A 23,815-nucleotide genomic window follows, 5' to 3' on the forward strand; every position below is an offset into this window, starting at 1 on the left:
ACTAAACTTCCAAACAGGAAGCTACTTTGGCATCAAGGGTTGTAGTATTTTTATTACCCACCATCCAGTCAGAGATGAAGAAGCTCCTTGGATGAGAAGCAAAACATCTTCAAAAAAAAACCAGAAAGTCCAGTTGCCTCTTGAAAAAAAACCACCCTTTGGAACAACAATTGGAGGATCGTATTTTATAACACTTTTGCTGAATAGATGATTGATTGATAGATAGATAGATAGATAGATAGATAGATAGATAGATAGATAGATAGATAGATAGATAGATAGATAGATAGATAGATAGATAGATAGATAGATAGATAGATGATAGATAGATAGATATAGATAGATGATAGATAGATAGATAGATAGATAGATAGATAGATAGATGATAGATAGATAGATAGATAGATGATAGATAGATAGATAGATAGATAGATAGATAGATAGATAGATAGATAGATAGATAGATAAGATGATGGAGAGATGGAAAGTAATGGAACAGAGAAAGGAAAGGAAAGGAAAGGAGGAAAGAAGGAAAGCCCAGGCTCCTGCATAGCCTGATGCGAAGCATGGTTATCCAGCTAGTGTGTGTGTGGGTGTGCGTGTGGGTGGGTGTGCATACATATACATAAAAACCCCAACCTTTAATACTTTTCAGAATATCTTAATCCACCACCTTTCTATCTTTCTCTGCTTCTGCAATCTCTACTTCCACCCTCTCCTTCTATTGACTTGACTGTTTTTTCTTTCTTTCGCCCCACCCTCTTTTCCACTAGCCGTCCTGGTGTCCTGCCAAGGTCCTGAGGAGACCCCCTTCCCAAATTCCTGCCTTTGGAGTTCTAGGTCCCAACATCTCTGGAGGGGTGGGCTGCCTACCAATTAAGCTTACAGGAACTAGGAAATAGTCATGGGAGGAAGGTGATGGGTCAAAAAGTCAAGAGGGTGGCCGCAACGTGTGATGAAAGCCCGCCTTGCTTTTACTCCCAGCAGGGCTTCGATTGCAGAGCCAGGATTGACCCCTTGACTCTCTTGACCCATCCCAGTTGCCATCCCAGTCTACCTTGCACAGAACTAAAACATTCTCCATTCTAACAGTGGGCTCGTTTTCCATCTACACCTTCACTGTTGAATGAGAACAACCCAGCATCTCCAAGGCTGGCCCACTCTGTTGACCAAGGAAGGCTTTCCTTCTGCCTTCCCAAGCCGGAGGAGGAGCAAGGAGGCCGTGAAGCTCAAGGCAGGAAGGACACGTGTGTGACGGGGCAACCTCGCGCAACTCTCGAACAGGATGATTTGAGATGGGACAGTCTGCCAGAATGCAAGGCGGCGGAACGGCCATTCTTGGCGGTCCTTTCATAGCTCTGCACTGCAAATGGAACAAGGTTTTCCTGACATTTTCCTTCCTCCTCCTCCTCCTCCTCCTCCTCCTCCCCCCTTGGTGGGGTTTGGGATGACCCACGCTTGGCTGCATCTGGACCCCTAACCCTTTCTTCATCTCAAGGGCTCGTGCCAGGCTTTGCCAAAGCTAGAACAGCAGGCATAAATCATCCGCACACAGAGTCTGCATGCGCGCGCACGCACGCACGCACACACACAGACACATCCAGGGACAAAGCTGGAACTTCAAGCGAAGACAGAGGGTGAAAGCCTAAACTGGGAAGGAGAAGGAGACTGGAATAGCAGCTAGAACTTTTGGATTTCCACATGATGCATCCAAGAAACTAACTACCGTTAACAATGCATAAGAGCCTTGTGGCATTTTTCAATGGGCTTTCAAAAAAAAAAAGCAAATCAAAACTGTGAAAACTCTAGAAGGGCAAAATTATTCCTTCGTTATTAGGTTTGGTGTGACTTTTGAACCAAACTGAACACTTTTTGTGTATTTTTTTCTCCTTCCTTCCTTCCTTCCTTCCTTCCTTCCTTCCTTCCTTCCTTCCTTCCTTCCTTCCTTCCTTCCTTCCTTCCTTCCTTCTCATCTCTCCATGAGGTGATGCTGGAAAATGTACAACCGCTTCAGCTACAAGCAACACACTGGAAATTGTGCTAGACAAACGCTGCCTGTTCTTTGTCCTGGGCAGGAAAAGGGCAAGCTTGGGAAAAAAACGCTCCCGCTGGTTGAAGGTCCTGCATGAGGCCAGCTGAGGCATCTGGGAGATGCTTCCCACCCCTTCCTGCTTTACAGGAGACCCTCCCTCCCTCCGGCTAGGTGTGGGCTCTTAAACAAAGGTCTCCTCTGCCAACAGGCAGAAGCTGTTGTGCTCCTCAGCTTGGGCGCTGGGGCAGGACTGGCTCCTAAGCCACTCAACTCTGCTCCGGATCAGTTCCTTCTCCACCATTTCTGCTCCTGTGGGGCCAAAGTCTTTGGGATTGTCCTGGCTGAAGTATCCCCGGACTGTGTTGCGAATGGAAGCTGGGAGAAAGACGTGGAAAGTGCCCCCGCCATCCTGGCTGGGCTTCCCTTCCGGATGCATCGGCAGCTGCCCCGCGTCTTCCGCTCTTTGGGGCACCTTCTCCTGGGGCAAGCGGCCCACAGATCCTTGGTGGTACCTCCTTGAAATGGAATGGAGTACCAAAGGAGTGTTTTGTCCATAAAAGACTGTCTGGGGAATATGAACTCGTACAGTTTGTAGGCTCTTGGAAGTGCCTTCTCTGCTACCGTGTTTCCCACCTGAGCTGGTCCCCTGGTGGCTCACAGTTCCGATGGCTTCCTCTGGTGCCACGGGGGAATCCCTCGGACTTCGCTCTTTCGGGGCCATGTACACTGTGATCTTGGTGCGCTTCAAACTCTCTTGACTGTGAAGAGCAGGTTCTGCACATCGGACCACTAAGTGCTTCACAGATTTCTCCCTCCGTACATACTGGTTCACGGGAGCAGGAGCCTCAGGAACAGGGTGCCTGCGGTCGGCGTCTTCAGAACCGTGTCTTCCAAGAACCAGAGAGGGCATTGTGGTGATTGGCGACTCCTGCTGGTTTCCGTCCAAGTTGTCCTCGTTTCCTAGATTTCCAGTCGTCCTAAGGGGCATGAAAACCTGCCCCTCGCCCCCGCTGTGGCTCTTCTCTTGGTCCTCCACTTGCCTCTCAGGGCAAGCGTCCATATTGCCAGGGCCTCGGGGCAAAGGAGGAGTAAAGGGCTTGTGCCATCCTTTCAGGGGCTTCTTGAGCTCTTTGGTGGACAAAGTATGGAGCCTGGTGGAAGTACCAAACATGAAGGGTAGGCTGGAGACATCCATGGGGCTGAAGGCGGAGGACTCCGAGCAATAGGAGAAGGCACTGTCTAGGGAGCTTAAAGAGGAGGCTGAGGGAGACGTGGTGGTGGAAGACAGGCTGGAGAAGCTGGACCGGTTGGACAGGCTTGTTCTCTGAGGGTTGATCTCCTTGGCTGCCCGGCTGCCCAGAGGTGACCTCCAGAAGCTTTGCCTGTCTCTGCTGAGCCCGGGGCTCAGACCTTCCTCAATGAGCTTCTGACTCTCCAGCTGCAACTGCTTGAGCCTGTGGATGTAATCGCCGTGGCTATGCATGATGGTGGCGTCACAACTGGATTGGCGGGCCACCGGCTCGTGGCCCTGGGCAGGGAACGGAGAGCTCAGGCAGACGCTGGGCTCCGAGGAGCACCGGTTCCTTGCAGGACTGAGCGAGCCGAGCGAGCCAAGGGAGCAGAAGGAACGTTCTTCTTCTTCGAGGAGCTCGTAACTGTCCGCACTGGCGTTTTTCCTGGCTTTATTCTGGTAGCAAGCCGTGATCTCGCTGAACAAGTCCCAGCCTTCTTGTTCCTCGCTAAGAATCAGCCCTGCGGGTGGGCTGAACAGGCCATCGTCTCCTTCCAGCCCATAATGTTGCTGGCCTCTTTCTTGGTAAGGGGCTGTGTCGTCCATCTCATCCGAGGAATCGTTGTGCTGAACTGCAGAGGGAAGAAAGAAGGTTGAAGGACAGAAGACGGTATCTAGGGTGGCATTCGTTGCCTAAGCCTGCCAAAGCGTCCCTGCTCTTCCTCCTCCTCCACCCCAATTATCCCTCTGAGATTGTGTGGAGGGTTAGCAGATTTTAAAGCTCTTCTAAATAAGTTGGCAAACTACTAAGAAGTGCATTTCAAGAAATTTATTTTAAAAGGAGTTTTCACAGACAGGATGGCCTAAGAACACTTCCAGTGGCGTGGCTGCATCTTGTTGAGAAGCAGGTACAAATTCAACAATAAAAGATGCAACCCAGCCAGAAAGCGGCCTTTTCCCCTTCGGTCCTTTTCCTCTCCTAGTCCTTGCAGAGTGACGGTCAGATGAGGATGCTTTTAGGGGTACGATCATCTGATTTAATAAAAAATTTCCTCTGCTTCTGATTGGTTGATGCTTAGGAAGAACAATTTCTGATTCATTTCTTGATGGATTTAGAGTGCTGCTGATTTTAATTTTGAATACTATTTTTAGGGCAGGCCATCTGCAGTTTCTCTTCAGCTAAAAAGTTTTGATGAGGGTATGTAATGAGGAAGAACCAAGTTCTGAGAATAGGAGACATTTGAAAGACTCTTGGTTAGAGTTGTCCATGTTTGTATGGCAAAAGTCAAGATGGTAGCCGTAAGCTCATGGTTGAAGCCCCACCCTCTTTCCACAAGTGACCATTCAGTGCACATAAAAAGAGGACAAGGCTTCAACCATGCAGTTGTGGTCCTTTGTTTTTTTTAAATTCCCTCTGCAGTTGGCCCTGCTCTTGTTAATGCTGTTAAAGGTGGCCCACATCTTTGTGTACCTGGAAAAGATAAAAATGAATTAATACTCTAGCAACCATCTTACCTAGCAAGTCATCCACACTTCGGGACTTCTTCTTCTCTGTCCTTTGGAACAGGGAAGCGATGTCCCCTCCAAAAATTTCAGAGGAGTTTTCAATGAGGAATTGCACCAACATGGCCACCTACCAAAAGGAACAGTCCCAGGTCAGAATGGGAGAAGCAGCCTTGCATGTCTCACTAAGGTAATTGCCTCACTTAGGTAATTGACCTTAATTTTATAGGAGTTTATGAATAATCTCTTTTTTGCTGTTGTTTCATGTGTTTTATACCTGCTGTAGAAGGTTCCCTATAATTGATCAAATGAATCTATTACATTTTCTTGATATATTTTTTTTCAATATATGATTGACAAATTTTGCTGAACCTTTCTTGTTTACTTATACATTTAGTGATAACACTTGTTCTAATTAAGCATGTTGGCACATTAAAAAAAACTGTAGGAAAAAAGGCCATATATGAAAATACCTGGTGGGATAAGAAACCAAGGTTTCTGCTTTTACAATTCCTGGATGTTTCCATTCTAGTTCCATCTAGCACTGAGGAGGACTACGCCCCACTTTGCATAACAGGCTAAGCCAGGATGTTTGGTCAATTTTTGCTTATCTAACAATCCAGGTTTACACAGATTGAATGTAAACAGGAAGTAGGACATAACAGAATAACAGAGTTGGAAGGCACCTTGCAGGCCTTCTACTCCAATCCTTAATGTATCAACCCTAAGGCAGCTAGACTGACTCCAGCCTTGCCCAAACTGCTGTGGTCCAGTTGGGCTGACCTCCAACTCCCTTCATGTCCAGCCCTTCCCACCGATGGCCACGGTGGCCTGAAAGGGGGCACTTTGGGCTGCAGGTTGGGCAAGCCAGATTTTCATCGTGCAAGTTGCCTCTCTGGACTCTTTGGCAACTTTGAACACGCTGACGTTGTTTAAATGCAGCGTGGCCTTCAATAACTTTGACCGCCATTTTTCTGTCCAAACCCCCCCACCTGCTCAAGGCTTGCCCCGTGGGAGGAGAGGAATATTAGCGGAGAGGAAAAGCCCTCGAGTGTGAACGGATGAGATCACCTTCTTGGCCGACTTGCTCTCCTCCTCGGGTCCAGTGGGGCTGGGAAGCCACAGCATGTTGGGGGCGATGCAAAGAGCCAGGTTGGAAGCATTCATCTGATTCTCCCCCGCATTCTGCTCGATATGGTGCAAGACCCCAAACAGGTGCTTGAGCAAAAGGAGGTTGGCCTCCGGAAGCTGCTTCACTAAGCTGCCCAAAGAAAAGAGACCAAGATGGACCATGGCTGGAGAATCCTGTGTGCTCAGGGTGGCATCGGCACAGATAACCCGGTGCAAACTGCTTGGGTGGGGGGACTCGAGTATGGAGGCCCCCTCCCCCCACCTGGGCGTCTTCAGCAGAAGCTGGACTGCTGGGGGAGAATCCCAGGAGCCTGGGTGCCAAGGGGAAAACCCAGGAAGGCTGCTCCTGTCCCACCAGGGTCCTTCTTCCTTCAGACAACGGCTCGTCTGAACCAACCAAGGCAGAAGAGGAAGCAGGCCCCTGTGTGGGGATTGCCAAGAACATGGAGCCGTAGGAAAGTGAAAGGCACGGACTACGGAGAGACCCAGTTACGTCCATGACTTTGCAGGGAAGTGGAATCTCTGGCTGGCTGCTCAACCCCAGTTCTTAGCAGCTCCACCCAGAAGGAAGATGCGGAGGGAGATGCCATCGTGCAGTGGCATCGGCCAGCTGACAGGCCGACAAAGGTTGCGCATGATATGACCTCCCTGAGCACCTTAGCAAGCAATGAAATACACATGCTCTGAACAGCTCCATGCACACAATGCCCTGAGCCTGTGAAACCCAGCCCTCACACAGGCGGCGCCCACCCGCCACCGTACGTAGCTGATTCGGGCCTAGAGAGAAATGGCGAGAGAAAGCAGCACCCACCTCTGGATGGCTTCCGTCTTGTGTGCTCGGCTTTCCTTATCCATGGCTTCCATCCATAGATTGTGCATGTCTGAGGACAGAACGCTGTCGGGTATATTTCGCAGAAAGTCCTAAATTGAAGTACAGATACGTAGGGCAGCTTAGTCAGTCGTGCCCAATCGCCAAGTTAGCTTTGTTTTCTTTGAAAGCATTTTTAACGATTGAGCCTCCAGGAAGCAGCAGGTTGGCCACTAGATTCTGAGGTCACAATCTGAGTGTAGCGAAAATGGTTCTAAGAGTCACATGTGGATGATGGGTTGCCGTCTTCTTCCCAACTCCCATAAGACGGTTTGGTACAGCAACCAAACAGGACTCCAACAGATAGTTAAGACTTCAGAAAAAAAACAATTGCAACCAGCCTGCCTTCTCGAGGAGACTGATTGGTTGTGTGTGTATGTGGGTGGGGGAGGATCAGGAGGAGGGCTGAGAAAACGTCTACAGACTCCTCACATCCTGGAAATAAAACGCTTTCAGCTTCTCCCCTCGGGATGCTGCTCTAGGGCATTGCATGCCAAAACAACTAGACACAGTGTTTTCCCCTCGTGCCAACATTCTGCTCAACACCTCACAATGCTGTCTAATGTCTATATGTATTTATCCACCTAGTATGGCTGTAGTATTATTAATTATCCTTCTTATTACGTTCTTTACTGCCTCCTCTTATTGGTGTTATAGTTGTCGTTGTTGTTGTCGTTATAATTCTGTTGCTTTGAGTTTACATTGAGAGCTTCTGCACTGGAGATAAATTCCTTGTGTGTCTAATCACACTTGGCCCAATAAAACATTCAGCAAAGGTATCTCTCCCTCCCCATATTGGAGAAACTGATTTTCTGAAGAACGGAGCCCTCATACCTGTAACTGCTCTGCCCACCTTCTTCTGCGTCAATCCTTATTTGCTGAGAGAAAAGAACCTTTTCTGGGCTGCGCAGAGCTTCTTTAGCCCGCGTGCCACGTGGATACCAGCAAGGCAGCTCTTGGACCAATGTCCATTTCTGCTGCAGGCAGAGGGCCTGGAAGGCTGAAGCACACGACCTTTGGGCCAAGCTTGGCTGAAATTTTTTCCCTTGGATGGCTGCCTCTGAATTCAGCTCCTCGGTCAGCCTCATTCCACACAGAGCATAGAAGAAGAGGTGGGGAAGGGACCCTGGAGCGGTTTTCTAGTCCCAACCCCTCCCCGTGGCAGGAGATCCTACACCATTCCAGACAAGGGTTACCCAATCTCTTCTTGAAAATCTCCAATGATATTTGATAAGGAAATCAAAGGAGTTTGGGGTTTCAGCGGGTTTTAAAATAAACAAACAGAAAATAACAATGCTGGGTAAGAATATGATCTCACAGGATGGAGATGCTGTATACTGACTAAAAAGTCTGGCTTTAGGGTTGAGCAAAAGGTGAAATATTTGGGGGTTATATTGACAAACACAAATATTAAACTGTTTCAAAATAATTATGTGCCTCTCTGCAATGATATTAAAAAGGACTTATTAAGATGGGATACATTGCACTTTATCATTATTGGGTAGAATTTTTGTAATGAAGATTAATGTCTTACTAAAGATGGGGTGTTGTTTTTTTGTTTCAGACATTACCAATATTTGCAACCAATATTCTCTTTAAACCATGGCAGAGGTATATTTCGAAATGGGGCTCTGGATGGGGGTTGAAGAGGGGAAATTAGCTTAAGGCTTCATACAGGAATCTTCTGACTCTGCCTGACTTCTCTGCAATCCCTTCTCTCAGTAAAAATTCCTTCTGAAACACCGTTTGTTTCAAGAGCTATGCTTTCCTGGGAAGACATCTGAGGCAGGTCCTTACATTATAAAGGTATTTCAAATGAATGTTGGAAATGCAAATGTAAAGATGTATATCATTTGTCGTGGACATGTGGCAAAGCAAAGACATACTGGAGTAGGATTCATATTCTAATACAGAATATTCTTAAAGTGAACATAAAGATAAAACCAGAAACTTTTTTCTTGGGTTTAATGGAAAAAGACTTGGAAAAAAATAGGAACTTTTGATGATATATATGTTGACAGCAACAAGATTACTTTATGCATAAAAATGGAAGGACACTTCAATCCCCACAATGGACAAAGGGCTGCAAAAACTGATGGCTAAATTAGCGGAGGTGGCTAAATTGGCTGCTTTGACCAAAGACAAAAACTGAATGATTTTTGTTTCTACTTGGAAACCACTTCTGGACTTTGTGGTTGAGATGGAAAAAAAAATAAACTATGATTTTGGGTTTTACTGACTAGATAGATCTGTTGTTATAAAAATGGCTAGTTTATACCATTATGTACAAGTGAAAAGTTGAGGTTTGATGTTACCGTCTTATTCTGCACCAAAGGGAGTTGAAAGTCAGTGCCTTTTCTTTCTTTCCCCCCCCTTTCCCCCCCTATTTTTCTCTTCCCTCCCCTAGTTTTCCTATTATTTGCTTTTGTATTTTTGTATTAAAAACCAATAAAAGGGATAATATATATAAAAAAGAAAACCTCCAAGGAAGACGCACCCACAACTTCTTGGAGGCCAGCCAACCCATTGATTAATTGGACTCTTCCAGGACTTCTTTTGTTCTCCTACCCTCCTGGAAAGATCGCTCCCTCCCTGGACTCTTCCCTCACCCACCCTCACCTTCCCGGTCCCCTCCATGTCAGAATAAAGTCACAAGACCTCTTCAGCCCTGCGCTGGTTCCCAGGCGTCCCTCCCCTGCTCAGGACTTTGCTTCCAGGTGCTGGACTGAGAACAGCTGAGCTTCAGCTAAGTTAAGGGGCTACAGGTCAGCAATCCCATGCAAAGGGTTACCTGTCACCTAGTTGCTAGAGGAGTAATGGTGTCCATTGGAGCTCAGAATCTTTTTAAAAGGAGTTTTAAGAGGCTCTGAGCAGCTCCACCTAAAGATCTCTTGTTCTTTGGCAACTCCTCAGTTGTTGCACTCCCATTCAGAAGTCCCTACCTTCACTGTTGCTTGTGGGTTGCGTATCCATCGTCTACCTTTATTTCAGCATTTCTGGGATAATACATATTTCTAGTCTTACAGAAATATTTCTAAAGTTCTTTGAAATTCTTCTACTATTTCCTCAAGGCAACGAATGAAGGAATGAAAGTGTTTCCTTGAATCAAACTCCAGCTTTTGTTATTTTATATATGGGTCAGGAATTATGGGAACCAGCTTTCCATGGGCTCTGACATTTCCCATCGCGTTTCACTGACTCCTGTGGGAGACCCACTTTACCGTAAGGATCGCTGCCGCCACGAAGACAGATTCACCGTCCACTCGGACCTCGTTGCCCGAGTTGAGCTTTTCTTTCAGCTCCTTGCAATTCTTGGCATTGGCGGAGCGCCGGAAGATGCCCTGGGTGGAAGGACCTTCATGGTAGAGCAGATACAAAATGTCCTGCAGGTGGGGCCAAGGCAAAGATCACACCGTCACCATAGTACTTTTTCTAAAATTATTGTGCTGTGCTGGTTGGGGAATTCTGGAAGTTGAAGTCCACCCATGTCAAAGTGGTTGAGGGTGAGAAACCTTGCTCAAAGTCTTTATCTAAGAAACTCAGTTAATGGGAACTGGAGAAAGGAAGAACCACATGACATTGAGGCCCTTTGCTTCTCCCAGACAGAGTGGGAGAAAGTAAGACTAGACGCAACTCTTAGCCCTCCTTCCCTTTGCAGTAGGATGTCGGGTGGAGGCCCCGGTCTGCTCCATCCGTGGCTTCAGTTGAGCTTTGGCCTCCACTCAGGCCAGCCTCAAGAGCGAAGCCCCCTCCATGCTAGGACCACAGGGAAAGCACTGGCCTCTCCCCCCCCACCCCCAGAACCAGAGGTCCCAGATCTTCCCCTCCACAGTGGCAGGTGGATGAAACCATGTGCCAGGAGAACTTGGCTGGGTTGGAGCTTTCATGCAAACGTGCCCCTTCAAACCCAAACTCTGGTGGGTGAGCCGAGAAGCAGGTCTTACCATGATGGGCTTGGGAAGAGTCCCCTCAGGACAGACGGATGTTAAGGACAAGCCGAAGAGTTTTCGGGGGTTGGTTGGGGACTGAGAGGCAGGACTGCCCGTCGGGGTGCTGACGCTCCGCCGAAGAGCCCAGTCGATCAGAGACTTCTTGCGCTTGAAATGCTTCTGCAAAGGGGCTGTGAGCACAAAGGGAGGCGGGGGCAAGTGGTCAAACGGCCATTGCAGCTCAGGACAGCTCCTGGTCAAGGAGGCTGGTGGTCACAAAGGAAGAGCTGGAGCGGAGGAAGGCGGCTCATGAAGACCCAGGTGAAGGACTCCTTGCCTGACGAACGTGATGCCTTCTGGCATTTTCATCCTATTTGTTATCCCATTTTCACCCCTGCTAGTTCAAGGCAGGGTCCCGGGGGGTGGTCACCTCTCATTTTCTAGCTACAATGACCACCCCGCCTGCTGGGTTGAACTGAGAAAGAGCTTCTGTCCAAAACTGTCCATGAAGTTCCATCTCAGAGTATCTTAACCACAAGTCTTTATAGTTCATTGGGCTTCATTCCATCCCCCTCTTTAATCAAGGTAAGAATAAGGAACAACTGACCATCAAATTCTGAGCCGTTTTCTGAAGCGCTACAACCAGCAGGGCAGCAAAAGGGTCGAACTTGCCTGGGAAAGCGGCCCTGAGCCAAGAAAGCCTCAGTTTTCCTGACTGTTGATTCCTTGGGGAACATTTTGGTGTTCCTGAAGGTGGAGTTTTACATGCTCTCCCTACTCTGCCTCACCCCAGAGAAAGGAATCAGGCTGGGTGATTCGGCACCAGAAGGAGGGAACCATTGGGGGCTTCAGGCCTGGCGCACTTGGGCCGCTGTGCCCTTTGGACAGTCTTGAAGTCACAAACAGCAGGCAGAACCCCAGTTTCCCCCTGGATCTGGCCTTCTGGGGCCAGTCCCATTTGTGCCTGAGAAATCGGTCCCTCATAGGGCGCGGGTGGTGCTATCCTCCTTGGCCTGATTAGACCACAGTCCCAGGAAGCATTAAGTCAGCCTGCGTGGCCGAAGAGGCTCAAAAGTTGCCAAACGGGCCATTCATAGCCAGACAGCCTCTGGGGCAGCCTGGCTCTCCAGGGTCTGTGGGGCTGCGTGGACGGCTTTCCCGGGGTGTCAGCAGCCATGGCTTCTAGTGGGACTGGGACCCACATTGAGAAAATGGCCTTAGGGAGACTGTGGGAGTGTGCTGAGCCTGGGTGTCTCACTCCGTGGCTCTGAATCAGTGGTGCTATTCTACTGGCTGGGCCCGGTTCTGGCCTACTGGTAGCGCCCAAGATCAGCGGAGACCGGTTCTCTCTGAGGAGCTGCCGTTGGGCCCACCTGCCCGCCGGGCTCCCATGCTGACCTTTATTCCCTGCTTTTGAAGCGTAGCTGCTTTGCGCAGCACAGCCGGTTGCCACATTTGGTGCGTGCATGTGTGCAAAGCGGCCCACCAAGCCACACCCACCAAACTGGTGGCAAAAGCCACTTTGAAGCCCCACCCCTGCTCTGAATCTCTCCACGGCCTGGCTGGCTCCACGTTATGACAGGACCTCTTACCTCTCCGCAACTGCCCCGGAACCTGGGGCTTGGGCTTCAGGATGAAGTGGCACTGCCGGTTCCTGGGCAGCTGCTCCAGCCGTGATGTTTCCTGCTCCTCGGGAAGCAGCAGGCCGTTGCTGGGGCCTGGCCACTGGTCCACGGAGCCTCGGAGGCAACCCAGGATGATACTGAAGGGATGCTCATGTCCTGTGGCAACAACAACAACAGGCTGGCTTAGTGCTCTGCTGAAGGCCAAGAGGCCTGGCGAGCTTTAAGCCTGGGAAATAACAAGCAGCAGAAGAATCGGCCCACTGGGATTCAGGGCCCTATGGCTGAAGGAGGCTGAGCCCAGGCGTGTCCAATGTCCAGGGGAAGGAGACCCACCCCAGGAGCCCAGGAAGGCCCGTCACAGTGACTGATCAAATCAAGCCAGGGAGCAGCTGTTGGCCCTCAGCGGTCCCGTTTTCTTATTGGCCTGACCCCGTTCACTTTAAGCTGCCATAAACGGAATTATCGCAGCCTGAGTTGCCCAGAGTATGAATATCTGCAGAATGACAAGTGACCCAAGCCAGCTGTGGTCCAGCTGTTGAGCAAGGAAATGAGATCAGCCTGAAGCTAAAGGGGGTGGGGGGAAGGGGAATAATCTCTCCTTGACAGCAGGGTTTTCCTGATAAGGCTGTGCTTGCCTCACAAATAGATGAAGCCCCATCATCCCCTTGCCAAAAAGCCTGATCCACCACCGATCCTGAGAAGCTTCCCCAAATATCCTGACTTTAAGAAAGGGGAGATATCCACGCACATAATTCTGGAAGGGAAGGCAATGCAAAAAGGGGAAATTGCTCCTTTCTGGTTCAAAAGGACGCTGCCAGCCACCGAACCGCCAGAAGATACGAAACCATGTTTTTTTTCCTGCCACCGACCTCTGGGGCTCCAATGCAGAGGAGGGCACAGAAATGTGCCTGCCAATGCCACCCAATTCCCCACCCACCTGAGGGGTTCTCGACCGGTGGTCTGTGGACCCCTGGGGTCAGCAAGGTCGTCTCAGGGCTCTGCGATGGGATGTGGAAATGAAAATGTAAGCGGGCATGGACACCAAGATCTCTACTGTAGCCTTCTTGGACTGTAACGGTCTCCATGGGAGATGCTGCGCTCAGAAAAGGGCTCAGCGGGGACAAGGCGTCTCTTGTCTCAGCAGGAGCTTGACCCTCCCCCCCCCCTTGGAGGACACCCTTGGGGCCTAGTTCTCACAGTACAAGGGGTCACAACGGAGACCCGTGTAGAGCAGAATTTGGCTGTGCCAATGAAGAGGATTCCTGGGAAGGCCAGTCAGGCGTTCTGAAGAACAGCCGAGGAGGCTGCAAAGCAGCAGGGCCGGCTCTTCTCTTCCCTCAACTCATGGCGGCTGGGCAGGCTGCAAAGGCCTGGCCAACAGAGAGAGAGGGCAGTTCGCCACCAGAGTGACCCTTCCCATGTAGACCCCCCACCCCGCCCCAAATCCTGCATCGTTTGAGTTCCAGTTCATGAGGCTCCCTGTGGGCCCACCACTCTCTCACAAGGGCTCCCACTGCAGGCCGCTGTGATGGGCTTACTGGTTGGCTGCACCCCAGGGGCCGCTTTGAAGGGAAACTGGTCCGTAGAGACAACAATGGGGGCCTTCTCACCAGTTTTGGCTCCAGAGATCTTAGTCCCAATTATAATCCTTTGGCAGTTATGAAACGGCCTTTGGGCACTCTGAGAAAGAGTCCTATGGGACAGGCCATTCCCCTCTTGGCCTCCATTTCAACAGGAAAAGCTTTCAGACTTCTTCCCACTTAGCTGTCAATCCAAACCGAGGCTCAAGGCTGCACTAGATATGTGGAGAAGTGATGGCACCCCAGGTATTGCTACACCACCAGGACCGTCTCTCTCTGGCTTGCTGGCTGGGATTGATTGATAGGAGGTGGTTCAAGAGCACCTGAAGGGCCACATATTCTCTACCCATGTCTATACAGTACTGTGTTTGTGTGTGTGTGAGAGAGAGAGACTTTGATTGCACTAACAAGAAGGCTTTTGGCTAGAACAACACAGAAAAGGTCTTTTGAAAGCCTTGTGGATTTAGGTAACTCCACCCATCTTGGCTAAGGTGAATCACCAATCCCAGCTGCAGCTGCCACGGCTCTCCCCACTCCCGCCTCCCTTCGAGAAAGGAGGAGTTCTTACCAATCAGAGGGTATGCAGGATTGTCCCTTCCTGAAATGACCCAGAGGTGATAGTCACTTGGTCTACCCTGGGAATGGAAGGAGAGAAGAAGAGTGAAGATGAAGTTGTAGAAGGAGGAGAGCAATTGGATACAAAAACAATAGAAAGGAGAATGAACAGGCCACACCTGGAAGGAGGCAGGGAGGGAATCAGGAAACCCAGGATTATGAATCTCATGGGAGGCAACCAAGTGTTGGCCTTGGAAGGAAGGTGCAGGTGCAGGAGAGGGGAAGACAAGCAGCCAGGAAGATGCAAGTCCAAGCAAGCACCCACCCGCTGTGTTGCACCGCACCTCATCTATGCAAAGGTTGCAGGGCCAGCACAACTGGGTCAGTGAACCTCCCTTTAAATTTATACAAACATTCCTATATACACACACTTATGGCCCAGCACAAACAACGGCAAAGATGGCTTGGAACTCCGTCCTCCCATAGCTGTGAAAAGGACTGTTTGGAAGAGGCTTTTGGGACCGCAGCTCTGCCCTCCCTGATCCACCCGGGGAAGGCCACCTCATGGACTGTGTGCCTCGGTTAGGCTCATAAGTAACAGGGCCTAGGTCCCCACGAGGGCACAACGACTGCATTCCGACATGCAACTAGGCTACCTGCTTGCATGACTAGAGACTTCCTTACAGTGGCTCTCTCAAGAAAAGGACCAGCCATATGCTCAGCTGGGCCAGGCCAAAGGTGGCCACATGGGACAACCCTTGTGCAGAATTGCTTCTGCACAAGTCACCTCACCATGATACGTTACGATTTAGGAGGGACATCTGTCTGTTTCTCTGTGGAGTATCTGGTGCTTAGGGATTTTGCAAAGAGGATTTTAATGAAGATACTTCCACACTTTCTCCACTTCAGCAGCTGACTTGCTTCATAGGCTAATGGAGAGATCCACCTGGATCGCTGGATCTGTCTTCTCTCTCTCTCTGCTCTTCTCTCTCTCTCTCTCTCTCTCTCTCTCTCTCTGTCTCTCTCTGTCTGTCTCTCTCTGTCTCTCTGTCTCTCTCGTCTCTCTGGCCTCTGTCTCTCTCTGTCTCACGTCTCTCTCTCTCTCTCTCTCTCTCTCTGTCTGTCTCTCTCTCTCTCTCTCTCTCTCTCTCTCTCTGCTCTCTCTGAGTCTTCTCTCTTCTTTCTCTCTCTTCTCTCTCTCTGTCTGTCTCTGTCTGTCTGAAAGCCAGGAGCCATTCCTCTCACGTCCGAGGAAAGCCAGGAGCATTCCTCTCCCCCCAATGTCACTGAGCCATTTTCGACCGGATGTTATACTTATACTTACAGGAACCCCCAAATTTTCTGTGGCCTTTTTGATAATATTGTCAGCAGTTTCCATGTTGGAGATGCTTAATGTGGTGTTCTAAATAAAACAAACATACATCTTAATAATACCCATTCCTTTCTGAAAAAGAATATTTTAATGAATTAATATCATTATATGAAACATATTTACAGCAACATTCTTTAACATATAAGATTACTCATTTGTCACATTATGATATTCTAGCTCTGAATTCCAAAGGCCTTACAAATTAGTAATATCCACCTTGAGGAAGCCCTTGGTTTTCTATAGCAATAAATAGGAGCTTTAGACTTTGCAATCTGGAAGCTTCAGAAACTGCTAATATCAGATCCCAATTTTTAAAAAATACATTGTCATTCTGAAATGTTGATTGATTGATTAAATATTATGTGCCCCCAAGTCAATGCTGACTCCGGCAACCACCTAGACAGGCCAAACTCCAGGATGATCTATGCCCAATGTGACCAGTGGCCACTTGGGCATCGCCTCTGTCCACCTTCAGGTTGAGTGTCCTCTTTCCTCCCACCTTTCTCAGCATCAAAGCTTCCTCCAGAGAGCTGGACCTTTGCAGATGTGCAGGGTAATTTGAGGCTGGGCACTTGTGCCTCAAGTGAGAACTCTGCTTTCATTTGTCTGATCATCTACGTGCCCATTTCTTGGCTATCTACAGAGCTCTCAGGACTCTTCTCCAATATCAATATCCAAAAATGCCGGTACTCTTTTTATCCTCTTCTTCAAAGTTCAAGTTTTGTTTCCAGGGAGCATCGCTGTTTGCAAAAGTCTCATCTTGCGGCTGTGATCACATCCAAATTCTTCTTGCAGTTGTAGAATGATTTTGAAGAGGTCATTAACAAAAACTTGGTATTAACATTTTTCTTCTCCCCAAGTTCTTATACAAACAAACAAACAAAAAAGTCCAATGCATTTTACCTGTGATCCTAAAATGTCATTCTTGGCATGGAAGCAGGGGTTGAATTTAAATTCCCTGATTTTTCAAATATGTTTAACACTCTTTAATGACAGAAAGACCACTGAATTTTGGCTAAAATAAATTCTTCACCTATTGATGTTATTTTGGAGGCTTGGATCCCCTCACTCATTAGTTTAAGTTGCAGTTTTTCTTTCAGCTTTTAACAACAACAACAATTTCTTGATTACTCACAGAAGAGCTTTTCTCCTTGTCCATCACCAAAATCTGCATGGGCAAAGTTCTGGCGTACTCAGTCTGCTTCATTTCATAGATGTGCCTGTAATTCAAATATTGAAGGTGAGTTCAGAAATGCTGTGCTGCACAGTATAACTGTATTAAGTTGAATAGAAAAAAAGACATTTAATGTCCTCTGAGGAATCCTAAAATTCCTCTGCCTGGGAATTTTGGAACCCCCACAGAGATTTCATTGGAATTCCATTATTCGGTGGAGATGGGGGAATCTGCCCAAGGTGATGTCCTACCTCGTGAATGCCCAGAATGGACTAAAATGGGGAAAGCCATCATTGGGGGGTGGGAGGGGGAGCAAGTATGTCATAAAATGAAGCTGGTGCTCCCCATTTTTCTCAGTCCAGGTCTCCTTTCATCTCGAGGCTGCTGAAACAGGGAGGACAGAGGAAGGCAGGGAATCTCCTGCCCCACAACTCTAATTCTTGGCTCACTGGCAGGGCCTCCCTGCTCTTGATCAGGACTTTTTATTTATTTATTTATTTGATTTGATTTGTCAATTGCTTACAAGATAATAGGCATAAGTATAAACATAGTTATGAATAGATGGATACATATAAGAAAAATAAAAGAAACAATAGGACAGGGACGGTAGGCACGTTGGTGCGCTTATGCACGCCCCCTACAGACACCTCTTAGGAAAGGGGTGAGGTCAATAGTAGACAGTCTAAGGTTAAAATTTCTGGGGTTTGGGGGAAAAAAACACAGAGTCAGGTAGAGTATTCCAGACATTGACCACTCTGTTGCTGAAGTTGTATTTCCTGCAATCAAATTTGGTGCGATTAACCTTGAGTTTGTATCTATTGTGTGCTCTTGTGTTGTTATGGTTGAAGCTGAAGTATTCATTGACAGGGAGGACATTGCAATGTATGATTTTATATGCTATACTTAGATTGCACCAAAGGCAGCGTAGTTCTAGGTTTTCTAGGTCTAGAATTTCAAGTCTGGTGGTATAAGGTATTCTGCAATGAGTAGAGGAGTGGAGAACTTTTCTTGTGAAATATTTCTGGGCTTTCTCAACTGTGTTAATATCAGATAGGTAATGTGGGTTCCAGACTGATGAGCTGTATTCGAGTATTCAAGGATGCAATAACCCAGAGCAGAAAAGAAGGAAGAAGCCATCTCCTACCAGAGCAGCATGGACAGCCATCTTTCCTTCACTTCCGAAGAGCTGGAAATAAAGAAAAAACACTGAGGCAGGATGATATCACACAGCTTTTGTCAACTTTACTATATTGATCTGCAAACCCCCAAATCTTAGGTGTGACACGGCTCTGGGTTCTACTTCTGCCAAGGAGGAAATACTTGAGGTGTCCTCCTTCCTTCCTGGCCTTGAAGGCTTCTGCCGGTGGGTGCGGGGCTGGGGCTGGGGTCCCCCAGCAGACCTCAGCGGCGGCGGCAGCAGCAGGAAAAGGCTGCTCCTTTTAAGGAACCAGCCCTTGGCGGTAAAATTCAGGCTGAGGTACGGACAGGATGAGCAAAACTGATGGAACTTTGCATGAGAGAATCAACTGATTGCAAAGAGGGATTAGAAGGAGCAAAATGTTGTAATTGTTTTAAAGAGGCGAGAGTGTCATGTGTGTCTGTGCACATGGGTGGACATACAGATATGCTGCAGCTGTAAGAGAATACATAGCATACACCTGTGTATTTAAGATGTATTGGCCGATATACTATCCCTCCACAATCAAATATAGCTAGGGAAAAAAGGGTAAACTCTGGGCTTTCATGCTTAACTACCCACAACTCTTTCTTTGGTCAGTCACACTCAGGGCTGTTCTCCAGGGAGTCCTCACAACAGTTCATTTAGTGACCGCTGGAAGTTGCAACGGCACCCGAAAAAGGAACTTATGACCACTGCAGCCTCCCCTCAGTCACGCGATGGAGACTCAGAGGTTCTCAGCTGACTCCTCTGTCTGGCGGCCACACTGTCCTGGAGAACATGGGAGCCCTTGTGGGAACTGCTGACCACCAATGTCAGTGGGAAGCCAGATTCACTTAACAACCCTGTTATTAACTGAACAACTGCAATGATTCACTTAACAACAGTGGCAAGGAAGGTCGTAAAATGGGGGAAACTCACTTAATAAATGTCTCACTTAGCAACCTAAATTTGGGGCTCGGGTGTGGCCATAAGTGGAGGTCTAGGGATTGTTGCCACTTTCCCCCGCTGCACACGGTCTGGCTGAGCCGGGTTTCCTGGCCGGCGGCTCAGAGCAGCAGGGAGAAGCTCAGCCCCAGAAGCAAGAGATCCGGATCCAGGTTTTAGCTTGTACTCCCCCCCCCCCCCACTTTCCTCTCTTGCACAATTCCTAGAAGCCGTTTCCCTGGCAGGCAGCTTCAGGGACGTGGGGGAAACAGTGCCCATAAACGGATGTTGCTGCAAAAGCCAGGCCTAGCCTGAAGGTTTGGGCCCGGAGCTCAGCCCTTGCGATACTCCCGTCTCTGGTGGTCCTTGGCTGCCAAGGGTCAGTGCAACATCCTACCCCCCTCCCCTCTCCCCCCGCTGGGTGCAGCTGGGCGCAGGAAACCGCCCGCCTCTTTGACAGGCTCTGGAGTGGGGAGCCTCACCCCAGGGCGGCTTCTCTCCGCCTGCTCACGGGGAGACACTCGCCGCGCCGAATTCATGTGCAAAATTCCTTCTGCATTTATGTCATCGACCTGGGCTGGATAAACACTATTAACTGGCTAAAGATATGTTATCTGCCAGAATCTTCCATAAAAATATAGAAGAAAAATTGGATTTGGGAAATTCTGTGGTGCAATAAAAGATCTGAGAGATTTCAAAAGAAGCTAACGCTTGATAGGGTAGTTTTAGCCAAATATCAGGGCATCGTCGCTTTATAACTATAATCTTAATGAGGGTAGTTTTTGTTTACTGACTGATTGATTGCAACTTGTTTGTGAGACCGTAGGAAATATATGTGAGGAATAATCCATGATCTTCTTGACTCCCTGGACAGGAGGTAGAAATGAAAGGCCTCTGGGGTATCCTGCGATCTGAGCCTCGCCTTTGCTTCCAGAGGTCCATATGTTGGGCATTTTAAGGGAAGGTCTGCGGAGACCATCAAAGGCCCCCTCGTTCTGCCTCTCAACCACAGGGAACGAGCAGCCCCTATTATCTCCGGGGGGGGTCTCTCCTCTGCCAACGGGACGAAGGCGAACAGTTTGGAGGGTGCCACTGTTGAGAGTGGCTGCCAGAAGGAGATACCGTGAATTTTACCCACGGTTATTTTTCTCAGTTACCCTTGAAACTGCTGGTTTACCTAACATGGCTAAGCAACCCTTAGGGTGAGCGGAGTTGTTTGGGTGAGGATTGCGCATATGAATGCCCCCACTTTCTCCCCATCTCCTCAGTTGCAACTTTGCCCTTGTCGTAAGCAGGAAGGCGCCCCTTGTTGATGAGGGCAGAGCAGGTGGTCTGGGTTCATCTCTTGCCACAGGGGTCCCTTACAAAGACAGGGGTCTATGGACACTACCTGAAAGTGACGACATAATTCACAGTCGGCCAGCCAATCACAAAAGAGGTGTCTGGACTCATTTTCTTCTCTGACACTTCACTAAGGCAGGATCCGGTCCATACTTCACTCAGGTGGACTTTCTTCTTCAGTTTCAAGCTAGAAGAAGACCTGTGTGACAAGCCAGGGAGATTTCTCTTAAGCGTATTCGCAGAATTCAGAGATCCCAACGAGAGTCCCTGATCCGTCTCCTCCTGCACGCAGCAACCAAGAACTCTCCCACAGAGTCACGGACACACTCGCTCACACCTAAAGTGACAAGCAGCTCACACTCAAGTCCCGTGTGCCATCATTTCCTTTCTGAAACAAACCCAATGTCAGCGTTCCAGCAACTCTACACTCCAACCAATAACCCCGAGAAAGACATCCTCTGAAAAGTTCTTTTTATTTTGGATAATAAACTTGACACAACTGGGAAATCCCGAATCTGAAAGTTCCGGACTTCCTTGCAATAAGTCAAAACTACAAATCCCTCCCCTGCACCTATCATCGCATCACATGGCCCAATCACCACCTATTGGCTTGATTTGCCTTAGCTCAGGGGTGTCAAAGTCGCGGCCCACGTGCTGGCCCCACCCCCACCCGGTTTTAGCAAAGGGGGGGAAGTTCCAATACGTCACGTGACGCTGCTGTGATGATGGTGAGTTTGACACCCCCGCCTTACCTCATGGTTACAAATTAGAAAGCAGGGTTCACACCAAGGCCTCATGTGATGGGTTTGCTTTGGTATTCATACATTGTACGAACCCAACATTTGCTACTAGCAAAGAGAATTAGCTGGAGGATCAAATGTTTGCTCATACTTACTTGGATTTGGCCACAATTAGCATGTTGCTGAAGAGGAACAAATGCCTCTCTTGAGTTTGCAAGCCCAGAGAAAGTTGGACACGCCCATCCAAAAGGAAGAGGGAATTTGGGTTGCTGAAAACTCCAGCTGGTAATCCATTATCTCCATGTGTGGATGACAAAATAATTTCCCTGCTGGAAAAGAGAGCAGGACATGAATTGGGGTGATATTAACACTTTTGCACCGTGCTTACTTTCTGTCACTGTTCAGGAAAGCACATTTTCATCATTTTCCTTGAAGCAATCTCTGAAGTGAATTAGTTTGATACCACAGTCCAGTTTTATCTTCAGCGAGTACCATGGTTTTCAAGGAAATATTAAGCTCTTTCCTTGACTACAATTGCCTGATGAAGCCCAAGCAGATCTTGTTATCCTTCCTCCAAACCTGCCCTTTACTACTCTTGCGTTCATTTGCCGGTTTCTCCTTTTGTAGCAGGGGGGGGGGTATTGGGGAGTGGGGGAGGGCTCTAGAGTGGGAAGTGACCTCCTGTGTGTCCTGATGTGCATAACAACCTCATGGCTTCTTCTGGATAGATATGTCATGTTCTCCACCCTTTATTTATTTCCTTATTTCTACTTCTAAGAAGTCCCTATGGAATCATAGATTCCTGTGGCTGCCCAACTCACAGTGACCGGTGGGGGGGTGGGTACACGTTGAAAACAAACACCAAAGTCTCCTTCTGGAACACAGGTTGTAATCTTAAGGATGCCAGCAATGACATATTTTCATTGGGCAAAAGAGCTCCAGTGTACATAACAATTTGGAGAGAGGTTTTAAACTAAAATACTGTATATATTTCTTTAAAAGATTAAACAAAACATCATGTTCAAATTATTGGACATTTAATACAGCTGTTATTTCATTTGCCCTCCATCTCTAGAAAAATGCATTGCTTTCATTTGGCATTTTTCTGCCAGGTTATGGCAGGTGAGAGGTCGTTAATTTTCTTTTCCTCTTTCCCTCTCTCTGCCCTTCCCCCCTTTTCACAAAGCACAGCTATTTCCAGGGAATCTTTAGACTGGCCCAATTTGCCTCATTGGTTGGGAATTATGGAGTGTGAAGCATCGTATTGTACGTGCATGGAGTGAAATAAAGCTGCCTGAATCTGCATGGTCCTCCCTGGCCCCCTCCTTGTCTCCCCCTTCCCTCTTGGTCAAATCTCCATCAAGTTCCAAAGCTAAGGTCTGCCTCTGTTGGACCCCGTGAAGCCGATGGCCAGAACAGGGGAGGGGAGGCCAGAGGATGGGGTCGGAGGGGCAGGACACCATGATCACCCCCGCAGTCCTCTACTTCAGGATGGAGCCGTTTGGCTTTTGCCAGGATGGGCCCCCAGTTGCACCGAATATCAACCCTGACAAGTCCTTAGCCAGCGCATCTCGGCTGGGAAACTCGGGGAGCTGAAGAGTGAGGGCTGCGCAAAGCTGCTGCCGCCATCCCCGTTTTCCCCCTGGGTGGGTGGTTTTCTTAACCTGTGCGTGTGTGCGTATTGCAAGGAGTGACGACCGCCTTGAGGACAAGAAGGGGAGGATCTTGGAGTCAGTCCTCCAAAAGAGGAAAGTATGAGACTCAAAGGAGTGATTTTGGTTAAGGTCAGATGGAGCAGAGAGAGAAAGGTGGGCAGGCAGTCAGGATTGTGCTATAATGCCCCACCACAAGAGAGAGATGGGATGCTCACTGGCCCTGTTCCTTGGCTTGGCCTGCCCTGTACAGTTTCATTGTACACATGTTGTGCGTTGACCATAAACGTTTGATTGGCTGATTGATGATTGACTAAAGCGACCAAGCATGAGGCTCCATCATCAGTTGCCTTTTGCTTCCTGGAGCCTTTGAAGGGACACCAAATAACGCCAAGGATTTGGGTTTCCTGCTTGAGAAATTAGGGGCAAAACACCCTGTTTTTCACAATTGGCAATTCAAGAATTTCTCACAGTTTCCTGAAACCTATGCAAGCTGATTCCTCAAACCAGGGATGCCAAGAGTAGCCTTAAAACAGAAGTGCACCTAAAAGAAAGATTGTTTGGTTCTAAATAAACATCAGCTGAATTTTAACTTGGCTTAAAGCAATATTTATTTCAGTAAAATACTGTCAGAAAAGTTTATTTATGAGGGCATTTTTGGAAACAGCTATGATAAGTGTATGTTCTTTATTTATCCATCGTCTTTTTGTGGTTAGAAGGGAAATCTCTGGATGATGTGATAGTTGTTCTGCATTGAAAGAGAAAATGAATTGGGCATGAAACCAAGAAAGCCTCCAGGGATCCAAGATTAAACTAGCAAAGAAATGTCACAAATAAGTGTGAACTGACAATCAGGCACACAGAGGGAAAAATTCAGCTTTTCTCTTTTTGCCAAAAGTGCTGATTTTTTTAATGCTTGAAGATTCCACTGAGTCAGCCCTGCCTGATACTTAAACGTTCGAACTGCATAATTAACAT

The 23,815-nt window shown here is 48.2% G+C and overlaps 1 protein-coding gene across 2 annotated transcripts in view; it reads right to left on the reverse strand.

The window, feature by feature from the left end:
- Positions 1-1,910: 1,910 nt before the first annotated feature.
- Positions 1,911-23,815, reverse strand: part of LOC113427939 (uncharacterized) — a 58,708-nt gene continuing 36,803 nt past the window's right edge. Inside the window, exons 3-15 of one of the 2 annotated variants that reach the window (XM_087972020.1) lie at positions 21,341-21,514; positions 20,495-20,644; positions 18,145-18,186; positions 16,962-17,046; positions 15,779-15,856; positions 14,468-14,534; positions 12,287-12,475; positions 10,710-10,885; positions 9,987-10,148; positions 6,709-6,818; positions 5,838-6,027; positions 4,779-4,896; positions 1,911-3,895 (exon numbers count right to left, since the gene is read on the reverse strand). In XM_087972020.1, coding sequence (XP_087828146.1) covers positions 2,214-3,895; positions 4,779-4,896; positions 5,838-6,027; positions 6,709-6,818; positions 9,987-10,148; positions 10,710-10,885; positions 12,287-12,475; positions 14,468-14,534; positions 15,779-15,856; positions 16,962-17,046; positions 18,145-18,186; positions 20,495-20,644; positions 21,341-21,514 — 3,223 coding nt within the window. In that variant the 3' untranslated portion in view covers positions 1,911-2,213. The remainder of the gene's footprint in view (positions 3,896-4,778; positions 4,897-5,837; positions 6,028-6,708; positions 6,819-9,986; positions 10,149-10,709; positions 10,886-12,286; positions 12,476-14,467; positions 14,535-15,778; positions 15,857-16,961; positions 17,047-18,144; positions 18,187-20,494; positions 20,645-21,340; positions 21,515-23,815) is intronic. The other variant, XM_087972021.1, reaches the window with a different exon arrangement.

This window comes from Notechis scutatus, chromosome 10, assembly GCF_049901735.1.
Source record: "Notechis scutatus isolate UNSWTSFEM ecotype Mainland chromosome 10, rNotScu1.2, whole genome shotgun sequence".
Lineage (NCBI taxonomy): Eukaryota > Metazoa > Chordata > Lepidosauria > Squamata > Elapidae > Notechis > Notechis scutatus.